The sequence below is a fragment of the Xiphias gladius genome, chromosome 22, assembly GCF_016859285.1.
Source record: "Xiphias gladius isolate SHS-SW01 ecotype Sanya breed wild chromosome 22, ASM1685928v1, whole genome shotgun sequence".
NCBI classification, from domain to species: Eukaryota; Metazoa; Chordata; class Actinopteri; order Istiophoriformes; family Xiphiidae; genus Xiphias; species Xiphias gladius.
The window spans coordinates 16,894,600-16,908,158 of record NC_053421.1 but is presented as its reverse complement, the minus strand read 5'-3'; the positions used below and the strand labels follow the sequence as shown (position 1 = coordinate 16,908,158).

Below are 13,559 nucleotides of genomic sequence, written 5' to 3'. Positions count from 1 at the left end.
GTGGGGATTACTAAAATTACAGTAAAATACTACTAATAATTATTAATACAAACAAACAGATCCACAGGTTAATGAAACGTCAGTGCTTGACCTCACTAATGCTGATGTGGCTGAATAGGAGCAAATCCCTTCAGCCAGGGTCAATAATCTTTTGGGGAAGTCTTCCCAGCAAAGTAGAGGCTTTTGTAGCAGCAGATTAATGCTCATGGTTTTGGAATGAGATGTTGACCCATAACGTACGGGTGCAATGGCATTTTCTTTTCACAGAAAATAATGCAGTTCCACTAAATGCAAAGGGAAGTCAAATACCCAATAGAAAAGAAGCACAAGTAACAGAAACAGAAACAGTGCAGAAAGAAGTTTTATTTTCAAAATGTGTGTAGTAAGTGTGTTCACATTTCACAGCATTTAGTTTGTCCTGTTTTGATAAAAGGTCAAGTTACATATCAAAGTGCATAAGGACACAGTATATTGCTTTGAACATGTGGATTACAAGTATTAACTACATAAAATTAGATGAAATAGCAATTAGCAAATTTAGTATTTTTACCCTTAGAGGATGCAGAGACATTTCTGAGTTCTATAAATTAATGGCAATAATCTATGTAAAAAAATGACCCGCCAAGGAGAAAGAAATCACAGCGCATAAAAAACATCTAAAATTACACTTTATCCTGCATAATTATGGCCTCTGAAAGCAGAAGGCTACTTGTTATATAGGCAGCAGCGTTGTTTTAGTAATGGAGTTAGTAGTCTGTTGTCGTTTATTGCATTAATTCTGTCTCTTCAGTTTACTGCGAGTCTTACATCCCATATTTGCTGATGACTTCCTTTGCAAGGGTGATGTAGGCAGACATGGCATCATCCTTGGACATTCCTGAAAGAGCACGTAAATATAAATTACTTGGATCGAAAACGCAAAGTGTCAATTTGTTGCAGTTTTTAGCCACGTTAGCGGCATGGCTCTAAGGATGACAATGTCAGTCTTTCAGTCGGAAATATCTCAACAGCTGTCACATCGATTGCCATAAAATCTGGAAGGGATGTCAATGGTGTCCACTTTTCCTGTAGCGCCATCAGTGGGTCCGAGTTTTCACGTATTTAGTGAAATATCTCAACCCCTATGGGCCGGATTGGAACAAAATGGGATGCAGACATTAACGGCCCCCAGAGAATGCATCCTGACAAATTTGGTGATCCTCTGACTTCTCCTCATTGACATTTGTGGTTATGAGAGAAATGTCTCAACAACTCAACAACAACTTGTCTACATTAGGATGCTCCGTCAACTTTTGTGTTTAACACTTGAGGCTTTGAGTTTATATTCCTCAATAGTTCTTGTGCTGGGATCACCTGTTGATATAGTTCTATTTGTGGGAATCGTATGAATATGGGCAGGTGCACGCTGGTCAGCTCTGATTCTGTTGTTATAATTTCAGTATAAAATAATTGGGTTAAAATGATCTAATATGCTGCAAGTGCTAGCTTTATATGTTTATTTATAATTCATTTATGCTAATAAGGCTACCAGGTAGAGTGCACTCAGTGCACTGTGGACAATTTCGTTAATCTAGAGATAACGTGCAGATTTTTTTCCCCCAAAACCTATCGATTGGTTGAAGAGTAGGTATGGTTTCAGTCGACCAAGATTTTCTTTCACAACAATGCAGTAAATGGCAGCTGATACCAAGTAACAGGTCTTGTCTATCCATTTTACACCCACAATCACTTTTAACTTGTTACCTTTCCTGGAGCCCCAGGCGTCCCACTTGGCTTTTCCTTTTAAGTCGATCATTCCTGGTCGATCTACAATATTGTGAAAGAGAGGAGGAAATATTATGAATTTGGGGGAACATTGGATTCACGTGATTCTGTTTTTCTGCAGCAAGTCATACCGGTGTTATTGTCTCCAACGAGTGTCTGCTTATAAAGCCCATACAGGTCCAGCAGCTCCTGGTCTGTGGGCCTTGTCTTCACCTTCTTCACATCCTCTGCCATCTTCTCAAACTCTGCCTGCAGGTTTTAGATGATCAGAGAAGACACCGTTACGTCACTATTTGTATTTCTAATAAATTTTTGGTAATTCATAGTAAGCAACGATACACAGATTTTTCTGCTGTGAGAGGGGGTCTGACGGGTGACCCAGTCTAAGATATTTGGTGCAGTGGGAGTATATAGTAATTAAATAATATGAGAATTTGCATATTAATTAGTTACAGACAGCAGTGAATAAGAAATCTGAGCCTAGTATTCCAGTCATGGTGCGGAGCCCAGGAAACCTATTGTTGCACATGCTGGAGATAAACAATGGGCTTTTATTCAACACTCCAGCGCTTTTGTGCCCACTTGAATAATCTACTTTTGACGAGATCTGGGGCATTGCACAACAGATAATTATAGGCCATAAGGAACCCTTTTAGGATAGACAAAAAAAAACCCGCCGTGGACTCTCAGCATATGAATGTTGCTGTTGCTGCAAAAAATTAATCTCTAAATCTCGATTCAATTAGAGCCAGATCCTGTTTGTTTTTCCTAATCCGTCAAAATAAATATAATTTTCATGTTAGTCTCCTTTTTTTTGTTCAGCAATCTGTTTGCATTACGTTAAATGGAGTTGCGCATCAGAGGGACCAAAGAGCCAGAGGATGAAGGTTATCTAGATGTTTTAGACTTGGTTTTCCTACATGTGGCCCTTTGCAGACCGTCAAAGATGGATGACACCATATACTGTACAGTAGATGGCGTGAACACCCGACACCGCTACAACCGCTATTCACTTCGGGGGGGGGGTGACGAGGATTCTCCGGTTGTCGCTTTGAAACGATTAATAAGACGGAAACAAAAGCAGAAAATATTTTTTTACCTGAGGAGACATTTTCGCAGGCGCGGCGCCACAGTTGAGATGAATATGCTTTCCCCTGTCGTCCGGGCGGTTCTGCGCAGCTGTAATTACAGCGCCGCCGACCAACGCGCTAGAGTCGGAACCGGGACAGGCCCGCGGAGGAGGGAGCAGCGGGCTGCGGAGGAGCTGGTTGGCTGCCTGTCACTGTCACTCACCCATCCACCCACCCACCCGGCGACACACACACACACACACACACACACGCACTTCTCCTGCTCTGACCTCAGAGCGAAATATTGCACATTTTACTCCACCACGTATCGTATCGGACTTGAGTAGGAGTTTACACATTAAAAAAAAAACACGTTTTTACCTTGTAAACTATTTGTCATAAACTCCCCAACAGTAGCTTCAAGAAGCAAAACCTGAACCAGCCACAGCAGTAAAACGCGTCTCGCCCATGAAAGCACCAGTGATATCTAATAATAATTCAGTAATATAACGGACATGATGGATTCATTTTTCTACTTTTTTTTACATGGTAGTATTGCTACTTTTACCTAAGTAGAAGATTCTTCCACCACCGGATAAAAGCACTAACATCAGCCATTTGTTCTTGTCCCTTTCATCAGTTTTATTTGTTATTATCTTTCATCTATTTTATCTAGTTTTATTTTGAATTTTTTTAAAATCTTTTTTTATTGGTTTTAACGATTAATTCATTATTTTTTTAGTATTTTATTTCTTGGGTGCATCAGTCTCAAATTGTTTTACTGCTTGCATTATTACCAGCTTGTCAATCATCTGTAAAGCACTTTGAATTGCACTAATGTGTGCATTGATTGATTGATTGATTAGTGCAATAGACTTTAAATTATATTATATATATTATATATATATATATATATTATACTAAAAACACTTTAATTTGATTTTCAATAGTAAGTTTAAGAAATTGTTTTAAAACATGTTTGGATGTTTAATACAGTATATGGAGCCATGAAATATACTACTGTCTTTTGAACGCTGGTCGGCGCTGTTGGGGTTTTTAAATAAAGTTGTTTGGATTCAAACAACATGGCTGCTCGCTTTGATCCCCTCATGCCGTTGGATTGAAGATGTGAAAACTGCAAGATTTTCTTTTTAAAAAAGAGGTAAAGTAAAATCAGTTAAAGTAACGTTCAGTGTCATTCTCGTTTTGTCGTGTATGTGGTTGAGTCTCCTCAATAGTCACACAAAATGCTTTTCCATTACTGATAAGCAGTGATCGAAGAAATACTCAGATCTTTTTCTTAAGTAAAAGTAACAATACCACAGAGCAGAAGCACATTTCTGACTAATGTATATTATATTATTGGTTTATAGTTATTGATGCATTAAGGTGCAAATCACTTTAATGTTACAACCGGTAAGGATTTGGCAAATTCGTCTCTTAACTTATAATAATAGGCCTACATCTTCATTTGTTGAATATCTGAATCTGCAAAATGACTGGTAACTAAAGCAATCAAATAAATCTAGTGGAGTAAAAAGTACAATCTTTCCCTCTGAAATGTAGAGTAGCAGAAAATGGAATTACTGTAGTATATAAAAGTACTTAAGTATAGCACTTGAGTAAATGTACTTAGTTATTTTCCACCTCTGTTGATTCAAGTGCTGATAACAGGAAGAGCTCTGGTCTTCTTATTAGAGCCTGAATGATACAGTGGATTTTTGAGGCCAGTATGAATGAAATTTAAAAAAAAAATTCGGTAACATTAATATCAGTTTTTGTTTTGTAACATGAAAACATAACATTTAAAAAGTAATTTATTAAAGATTCCTTAAATTTAGAATTGTTACTAAGGAACTATATGTAACCTTTATACTTTTTGTCCTTGTTTGTATTTATTGCTCCTTCCTATTTTGTAATCATCCTGTTTTCTTACCTGTGTGTTGTGATGCGTTTTAATTATTTTGTCACGGTTTGAATTTCTTTTATTGTTTGCTAAGCACTTTGTAAACATCTGTTTTAGTATCAAAGAAATAATTATTAATTATTAGTATTACTGTATGTTTTGAACAGGACATTTTACAGTTGAAAAATAAACTTGCCAGTGCTCTCTGGAGGAAATATTATGTACTGGAGACAAAATAATCGTAAAACTAACCTTTGGAATTTCTGTACTACAATTTCCTGTAACCATTTTATATTGTTTGGGCTCTATGTGTTTCATAACTTTTTTTTTTTTTTTTCCTCCAACAGATTTTGTTTTTATCATTTCAGAGTTGGCATGGCCACTGCAGGAAAGCCGGTTAAAAAAGAAATCAAAAGGCAGATTCCAGCCAAGACCTCCTTCACCTCACCCTTCACCCCAACATGGAGCCCTCTTCCCCAAGAAGACATGCATTTCATCCTGAAAACCCTGAAGGACAAGCTGATCTCCACGGGGCTTGAGAAGAAAGAGGTCAAAGTGTTTCGCCCGTGGAGGAAAAAGAAAAAGCAGAATCCTGCTGCCGCCACATCAGAGCCTGTTCCCCAGGTGCAGGATTCTCCCAAAAAAGGCTGGACAGATGTGGCAGCCAGACGACAGTTGGCCATTGGCGTCAACGAGGTCACCAAGGCTCTGGAGAGAAATGAGCTCAAACTGGTGCTGGTTTGTAAGTCCGTCAAACCGAAACACATGACGAGTCACCTGATAGCGCTGAGTGTAACAAGAGGCGTGCCGGCGTGCCAGGTGCCTCGTCTGAGCCAGAGCGTGTCCGAGCCACTGGGTCTGAAGAGTGTCCTCGCACTGGGATTCAGACACGGTGCCTCCGAGGATGAGGAGGTCTTCACTGAAACTGTTGATGCTATTAAACCCAGAGTGCCTTCACTGGCTGTCGCATGGCTGCCAGGTGCAGCACCCACGGTAACGCCCGAGGTCCCTGCTGACACGGAGGAGGAGAAGGAGGCGGAGGCCGTAGAGAAGAAAGGCCAGAAAAGGAAACTGGAAAGTGAATCTGAGGAGGTCACAGAGTCTCCCTCCTCCTGCACTCTGCAGCCTCTCAAAGTGAAGAAAATAGTTGCTAACCCTGCAAAGAAGAGAAAAAAGTCAGTTAAGACATAAACTGTCAAATGAAAGAGAAAGTCAGTCTAGATATTTAATGGACCATTCCTGTGTTTTTGCACGTTTTAGCCCAGTGGGTCCAAACAATTTTTAACTAGTGACTGCAAGGGTCAACTTGACACCTGTGACACCTGGGCACAGGTTAGGGCCTTAGCGTGGATATGGGACTGACCCCCCCCCCCCCAAGTTGGGATTCTCTTTGTGTTTTCCAACATTTCAGGCAGCCATCAGTTTATAATCATTTGATATGTTTTGCAAATCAGCTTGCTAAGACTTGAAACTTGCTTGAGATGGGTCGTCCATTACAGGGAACTAGAGCTGAAACGCTCAATTGATTACTCGATCAACAAAACATTCTCTCTCTCTGATGATATATGAAGTTTTTTACTGATATCTTTTAGGTTTTGGACTGACAGTCGTACAAAACAAGCCATTTAAAGATGTCGCCATGGGCTGTGAGAAATATAGGTTGGCATTGCAATGTTACTAATGTATTACTAAAAAAAAAAAATTTTTTCAAAAAAAAGGAGGAGGAGACGTTGTGTTGAATGGGCTACTTTTCTTTAGCAAGTAAATCTCTGTTCTCACTCCTACTGAACGGAAACCTGCTTGAATGGCAGGAAAAACTCTGATATGCATTTTATGGTTTGGAAGAAAGCCTGCAAGTTTACATAAATAATACCTTGGTTAAAATTTGTAAAGATCCTTTAAATGAAGTTTATTTATCCAAATGTATTTTCACTGGCCAGAAACAGGCACAGCTTGATGTTTTTTTTCTTTCTGAATTACACGTACTCGCAACAGTGTGTGTGAGTTGATGGGATTTTGAGAAGATATGTTTCATGATTTTTGGTAAATATGACATCAGATGAAACCCACAAAAACAAACATTGATACGTTTTTTTTGGTCAGAGTTTGTAATGAACGAACCATAAAAAGAAGTGCATCACTCACGTTCCTTTTTAAAGTGAGTTTATTCAAATCAAACATCCATGCTGGTATAGCTGACGTGTGTTTAAACAGATTCTTATTTGCATGGGGTCATGTCTAAATGATGCTGGTACAAGTTCTTCAGCTTTTTCACAGCTTACAACGAATCTGAATAAAAATATTGTTCTTCAGTTAGAGCTGTATGTGATTTCAAAAGTACACCCCCCTCAGCCCATCCCAAAATCTTACAAAAAAAAAAAAAAAATCTTTTAAATAAGGCAAGTACTTCAGGTTGAGTTCTCACTACAGGGTGTGGGGCTCGTAACATCAAAGCTAAAATCAAGACAGCAACAAAAATGACATGCTCAAAGTTCATTCAAACAGCTGCAGGCAACACATCTGTGACAACCAACATCCATGAGGCACGCCGCTGACTCAGTAACCCATTGTCAGTGTTAAAGTAATCCCAGTAACTTCTGTCTTTGAATGTAACTCATTCAATCGTTCAATGGTTAAAAAAAAACAAAAAAACTTTGAACCCTGAAGCATTGACTGTCCATTGATTGTTTTTTTTTTTCTTATCTATAAAGGGATGAGAAGAAAATTACAGCACATATAGAAAAATCAACGACAAGAATGACAGCAGCCTTTACCTCTTAATTTATGCAGAGCCACGTGAACAGGAACATCAAAAATAAAGTAACAAACTCAGAGCAAAAAGACCATTTAAAAGCATTTTTACCCTTTGAGTAAACCACTACAGAACTAGTGGTCAGACAACAGTTTCTCATCAAAGACTGTCAACCTGCTCAGTCGAGCACAGGGAACTGTCAAATACTCCAAATCCTCAAAAATCTGTTTTGAAGTCACCTACAGTATTTAAATGGAAATTTGTACGGAAATGCTGGAAAGAAAAAGGATAAGAATTATGTCTTAAGACATTTTGCAAAGTACAGTTATAAATATCAGAACTGTTTCACGCATTTAGCTGCACAACACTAAAAAAATAACCTACAGTATATTTTTCAGACAAACAAAGTACAGTACCATTCAAAAACCAATCGAGAAAAGTCAATAAAAATGTACCTGGAAAAACAGGAAAAGCTAACATTTCAAATTGATGCGGTTACTGATACAGGCTTTTGTTGATTCAGTCACTGTAATACGGCTGCATGCTGTTGTAAATTACTCCATCAGACCCTTTGAGTGTTGTGCTCAATTCTCTTTGTTTTATTTAACAGAGAGTTTGATCAAGAACACATTTAACATCCTACTGCAGGTGAGTGGATGGATGGTGACCTACATATATGTTCAGAAATGCTGACAACCACAGTGTTGTACTCCTGCAGTTTTAAAGGGACATCTTTTTTTCTGCTTTTCAACCAGTGGACAGCGGACCACTGACATGCAATTAACTTACGTTTGTTTTTCAGATATCTGCAATAACAAAGTTTTGCCATTTCCAAAAATCACCCATTGGCCAATCTAATGATTAACGATCATTGAACCATGAAGAGCTTATGAGGTACCAAATAAATGCCTTAATAAATAAATGCCTTACAAAGATTTTTTTCAAGATTTTAGGTGAATATAACCAAATCACATTATATTAAAAATGCCATCTATGGAAACAGGTTTATGACGTGAAAACAGCTCACATCCTTTGATTTAAAAAAACAAAAACAAAAAAGTGGCATTGTATGGTGGCACAAGGTTGTACACTATTTAACACAACCCATCTGTTTTGAAATCTGGGCTAACTGACTCTTTAAGGACCCTTTTGCTTGTTTAGGAACTCAAAAATTGTGCTTCATTGATGCAATACATTCTCCATCAAAAACCAGTTAAACCCACACTGTCTGAACAAACTCAGTGACATCTACACTACTTATGAGGAAAATGCTTTGGATCAGCCCTCCAAAACCCCAAACTCACACTATAGGAATAAATATGATCTGGCTTTAAATGTACAGGTAACTATATGTTTTTCACAAAAACATGTATATCTATGCACCAGTTGGATGAGTCCTTCCTTGTTGTGTGTGTGTGTTATTTGACAGTGTTTGTGTTTCTACGTTGTGTGAAAATGTTTGTTTGTGATTTAAAAGTTAGGATATTTGTCTCCCAGAATGCTTGAGGGGAAAACAAACAAGTACAAAAACAAAACAAAAAAAATTTTTTTTAATTAAAAAACAAAAAAAAATTTTCCTGTATGTGTCAGCTATCAAAGAAACACCTTCTCAGTACTTCTAATTCTAATTCATCCAGCAGAGACACTTCGGACCAGAATGATATGAGAACAGATGGGAATAATAATTGTTCAGTTGCAGTGGGGGATACAATAACTAATCGTTTGGACAGAATGAACAAAATTAGAAAAGTTGCTAATCATATCTGGCCATGTTCACTTGCTGATTATAATTTACAAATTTCCATGTGAGTGAAATTAAATGATACGTCCTTCCCTTGTAACAAAAGGGTCTGCTGAGGAAGAGCTAAACAAAATTCACAAATGTCAAGGCAACCTCTTGAATGTCAAACTGGTGTGTTTTAAATGTGAGTGTTCGTGTCAGGAGCATTGTACTGTATGAGTTTCTCAGGCATAGCATGACTTCACATTCAGGATGTTGATGATTTAAGAGTTTTCACCTCCAGGTGAACTGAGAATGTTCTTGATGACACAAGTGCCGGGTGAACCGCCTCCCGGTCACCAGGTTGGTTTTACTGTAGTTCTCATTGTCTAGCTTGGGCTACCTGTATGTCCAGGTAAAGAATAGCCAGAGGTCGCTGAAAACCTCTCAATCAGTATTTGTGTAGCAGCCACGAAGAGACCTGCTACTGAAGGACGAGGCCAACCTGAAACACAGAGGTTCACCTGTTGTTAAGATGAGTTTTGACAAAAAGAACACATTTTGTAATCTATGTTGGAGCAGGTGTTCCTAAATTCAAACTAGTTATAATGTGAATGTTTACATGCTTTTACAGACCACTAAATTAAAACATGTTGAACCACATAAAACTACTAAGAGTAGTTGTTAATAAATATTTACACAAAATATCAGTAACTTCTTGTTGATACTGTAGTTAGTAGCTTTGGACTGGACAGTGGTACCGATTTTTCCTAGCAGCAGATTAACAAATTACTACAGTCTTTACTAGCTAAGACAATTCTTAAGTTTTAGTTGTGCAACCTAATTTAGTAAGTCACTGGTTTGAAACTAGCTAAAAGTTCCTTAGAAATTAGTAGAGATTTAAACCAAACATTTAGTGAAGGATTTGCAGATGGCTTGTTCAACACAATCCAAATGAAAAAGAACTAAAACAAATATAACAAGAATTACATACATGCATTACTGCTAAAACAATACCCTCAAATAGTCAGACTTTTTCAGTGTATAAAGCATGATTTCTCACAATGGAGCCTTTGTGGGCCGGAAAGCAAACTTCACCCCACTTTTATACAGCATTACTAATCCCCTTGACCATAGCATTTTAATCCACACGTAAAGGCTATGGCTTAACAAGCGGCAGCTTCATATAAAACTGAAATGTTAACCACAGAAAACTTCCGCTACTAATCATGTCTACTAAATTACCTCATCTGTCAGAATTGGCTCTTAATACGAGACTTTGAAGGATGCTGACTGATCCCTGATGTGGTCACAATCGTTATCTCAGACAAACCGTGCTGCTGACCTTATCAGGGTCCATAGGGGGACACTTCCAGTTGTAGAGGTAATACTGCAGATTTCCATCTCCTATGCCAAACTTGAGCTTCTCCAGGAACACCTTATTCTCCATTAGATCCAAGGCATTGAACACATCAAAACCTTTCTGTTAAACACACAGAATAAGAAATCATAAAAAGTGAATGTCATAATGAATTACACAGTAGCAAGAAAATAATCTAAATCTTTGTCAGATTTTAACTCTAAAAACTATTTCAATGATTTTTTTTTTATGAAAGCCTGGACTGCACCCCTTGTCCCTAGTATTTAGGGATTTAAAGGTAACAGCTAATAAGGACAGTTTCATTTCATGGTAGTGGCATGTGTTTCACAACAATATAGAGTAACATTACCATTTTAGCCAGAATCAGTGCATCATTCATTAAGTCCAGTAGCGGGGTTTGTGTATGAACGTTGTAAAAAGAGTAAGCAGCCTTCAGGCTCCTATGGAGAGGGTGATGCATCACAGTTGAGGGCAGAGTGTAGAAACTAGTCAAATCTGTCAGTACACCACCAGCACCCTGAGAAGTGAGACAGACACAGCAGCTGTTGAAACAGACAGAAGAATCAACAGATGAACACTGAGTTAGTTTGATGACAGAACCTGAATCCACATACCTCTACTACATATGTGTCAATTATGTTGTCCTGTGGCAAAAACCAGTGAGCCACCTCCTCTTCCCCCATAGAAGGTGCAAGTTGGAAACGTTTCAGGTATTTCTGTAGCAGCTCGGTGACCTGGCGGACATCACGCCTCTCCATCAGCCGCAGACCTGGAGTCTTGGTGCTCTGTATCAGGTGCGGAGAGCGAGAGAGAAAAAGTCGATATGAGTTCTTGCCATTTGTAAGAATTGTAAAGAGAGATCCCGGACTGACAGGTGTTAAGTGTTTACATCTGGTAGTCTGTAGAGTTTCATGGTTCTCTGCAGGGTCATGTTTCTGCTCAGGTGGGAGAATTTAACTTCCACAAGCTTTCTGGGGTTCAAAGAACGATGCCAATACCTAAACAGAGAAAAGAGAAAAGGAAAAGAAACGGAGAAAAAGAGTTAAGGAGTATTGGTTTTAAATTACTTTCTGACACCATGTCCTGTGTGTTTCATGCCTGAATACTGCACAGTATACCTGCACGTGGACACAGGTTTAGGCAGTACCACTCCTGCTGTGTATACTGCCTGAAATATTCCTTCTAAGTTCACCCTCCGTGTGATCTCTCTGATTAGCACAGGAGCAACACGCTTTGAACGGAGCTTCTTATGGACACACAGGAAGTTGATTTCCACCATCCTCTTCAGCCTGGGGCAACAGCGAGAAATAAAATGAATTGTGCATTAGTGTAAAAGGGTGTCCATTAACTCTCTCAACGCACAGTGCTCCCAAATGAATATGATCAGTCGTGAGTGCTCACGTGTCATAGATGCGTATGTCTGCAGGGATGGCACTGATGAAGCCAACAAGCTTCTTATTTGAGGACACTCTCACTCCACAATGCCACTGTGGTAACCAGCCCGGTGGACGTAGAGCCCTGAGAGGGGAGACCATGCTTAGTCGGAGAGCAGACAGTTGAATACTGTATATATTTATATTTGGTGAGCAGCTGATTAGAACAACATCAGAGCTGAAAGCTTACCATTTGAGAAAGCTTGGTGAATAATCAAACCTGAACATGTTATCATCGTCCTCCACGTAGTTTTCATTTAGCAGTGTGTATAGCTCCTTCAGCTGAAAAAGACACAGACAGTTATTAATTCTGTGTATCATTTCTACAAAATATACTTATTGTTTAAGTGTCTAAAACAAACACTCTACTCACTACATCTGCATTGCTGAGGTCCAGAGTGTCCCACATAAAGCCTTGAGGTAAAGAATATGGCTCCTGTCTGATGTTTTCTTTATCAGCTTCAATCGGCCCATGACTCGTCACAACTTCATCTGCAAAAAATAGCACAGAAAGATGTCAAACTATTTTCCCAATCACCAAATTTCCACTGGGTTTGTACATTTCCTGTTCTTGCATTTTGCTTAGGTAGCACTGATCCTGAGCCAAGGGCAAACTAGAGCATCTTTTTAAAATAGATAAAAACCACAAAGCTGCCGACAGCATCATTCAGACATGTATTAAATCTGCTTCTGTTGCTCTCATGTTGATCAGGGTAGTTCATGGCACTAGCTCTACTGCACAGACCTGAGTCTTTAGCCAATAGTTGTCATGGTAACAGCTCAATATAATGCCACTAAGCATGCTCAGTGAGTATGCCTGGACCCCCAATGTACTTCACAGCTGACAGGTTTTTGGGACACTGGCTTCAAGCAGCAAAGACTATGACAATCTAAAACCAGCAGATGGCACTGGCACTGGTGCAGAGACACAGTGTTAAAGAAAAATAATGTACAACCTTCCACTGACAGCTCAAATAATACTGTTAGGGATACAAATTTTAAGCAATTCTGAAATTCACCCATTGGCCAAGCTAATGATTAATAATCATTGAACCATTAAAAGCTTATGAGGTACCAAATGAATGCCTTTCCTCAATAAAAGCTTTATTTAAACATGACATTATCTTTGCAGTACACTTCAAATAAATTAGATTCAAATATTGCATAAACAATGCTGTTGCAGTACTGACTTAGCTTTGGCACAGGCTGAGTGTCCCAAAACTGGTACTTGTGCTTGGCCGCCTCATCGATGCTCTTTGCAGGACCCTGGCAGGACAGCAGCTCCATGGCTCTTTGGATGTCCTGCAGCTTCTGAATGGGCAAGCCTGGGTTCTGCATGTAGAAAAAAAGGATACATACACATGACGAAAATGAAGTGAGTGGTGCTTAGTTTTGAAGACAACACAGATTTACCTCTCCCTGAGTGGGTGACATGACATGCAGTGACATGTAAGACATACAGACTCTGTGTATGCATCATATGACAAAAAACAGAATGTCCTACATAATTCAAATGTGGCCAAAAACAAATAA

The 13,559-nt window shown here is 38.9% G+C and overlaps 3 protein-coding genes across 4 annotated transcripts in view; 1 reads left to right on the top strand and 2 right to left on the bottom strand.

Moving 5' to 3' along the window:
• Nucleotides 1-353: 353 nt before the first annotated feature.
• On the bottom strand, nucleotides 354-2,990 carry acbd7 (acyl-CoA binding domain containing 7). The gene is made up of 4 exons (XM_040118889.1): nucleotides 2,864-2,990; nucleotides 1,896-2,013; nucleotides 1,744-1,806; nucleotides 354-877 (listed from the first exon to the last, which is right to left on the bottom strand). The coding sequence occupies exons 1-4, from the start codon at nucleotides 2,873-2,875 to the stop codon at nucleotides 804-806; spliced, it is 267 nt and encodes an 88-aa protein (XP_039974823.1). The 5' UTR covers nucleotides 2,876-2,990; the 3' UTR covers nucleotides 354-803.
• An 892-nt stretch (nucleotides 2,991-3,882) lies between these two features.
• Nucleotides 3,883-6,095, top strand: rpp38 (ribonuclease P/MRP 38 subunit). 2 transcript variants are annotated; one of them, XM_040118301.1, is made up of 2 exons: nucleotides 3,883-3,996; nucleotides 5,109-6,095. In XM_040118301.1, exon 2 carries the CDS (start codon nucleotides 5,116-5,118, stop codon nucleotides 5,929-5,931), a length of 816 nt encoding a protein of 271 aa, XP_039974235.1. In that variant the 5' UTR covers nucleotides 3,883-3,996; nucleotides 5,109-5,115; the 3' UTR covers nucleotides 5,932-6,095. The 2 variants fall into 2 exon arrangements, with proteins under 2 accessions (XP_039974235.1, XP_039974234.1); XM_040118300.1 differs by having other exon boundaries at nucleotides 5,088-6,095.
• A 799-nt stretch (nucleotides 6,096-6,894) lies between these two features.
• Nucleotides 6,895-13,559, bottom strand: part of nmt2 (N-myristoyltransferase 2) — an 8,703-nt gene continuing 2,038 nt past the window's right edge. Inside the window, exons 3-12 of the mRNA XM_040118299.1 lie at nucleotides 13,217-13,358; nucleotides 12,400-12,518; nucleotides 12,217-12,308; nucleotides 11,995-12,111; nucleotides 11,712-11,882; nucleotides 11,483-11,591; nucleotides 11,208-11,378; nucleotides 10,943-11,110; nucleotides 10,558-10,695; nucleotides 6,895-9,717 (exon numbers count right to left, since the gene is read on the bottom strand). Of these exons, the coding sequence (XP_039974233.1) occupies nucleotides 9,697-9,717; nucleotides 10,558-10,695; nucleotides 10,943-11,110; nucleotides 11,208-11,378; nucleotides 11,483-11,591; nucleotides 11,712-11,882; nucleotides 11,995-12,111; nucleotides 12,217-12,308; nucleotides 12,400-12,518; nucleotides 13,217-13,358 (1,248 nt within the window). The 3' untranslated portion in view covers nucleotides 6,895-9,696. The remainder of the gene's footprint in view (nucleotides 9,718-10,557; nucleotides 10,696-10,942; nucleotides 11,111-11,207; nucleotides 11,379-11,482; nucleotides 11,592-11,711; nucleotides 11,883-11,994; nucleotides 12,112-12,216; nucleotides 12,309-12,399; nucleotides 12,519-13,216; nucleotides 13,359-13,559) is intronic.

Bases quoted from the DNA above. Each gene is read 5' to 3' on its own strand.
- acbd7 (XM_040118889.1), bottom strand. The intron at 1,807-1,895 runs GTATGACTTGCT...ACAATATTGTAG, and splicing joins CGTTGGAGACAATAACACCG to ATCGACCAGGAATGATCGAC. The intron at 878-1,743 runs GTAACAAGTTAA...GTGCTCTTTCAG, and splicing joins CGCCTGGGGCTCCAGGAAAG to GAATGTCCAAGGATGATGCC.
- rpp38 (XM_040118301.1), top strand. From the start codon at position 5,116: ATGGCCACTGCAGGAAAGCCGGTTAAAAAAGAAATCAAAAGGCAGATT.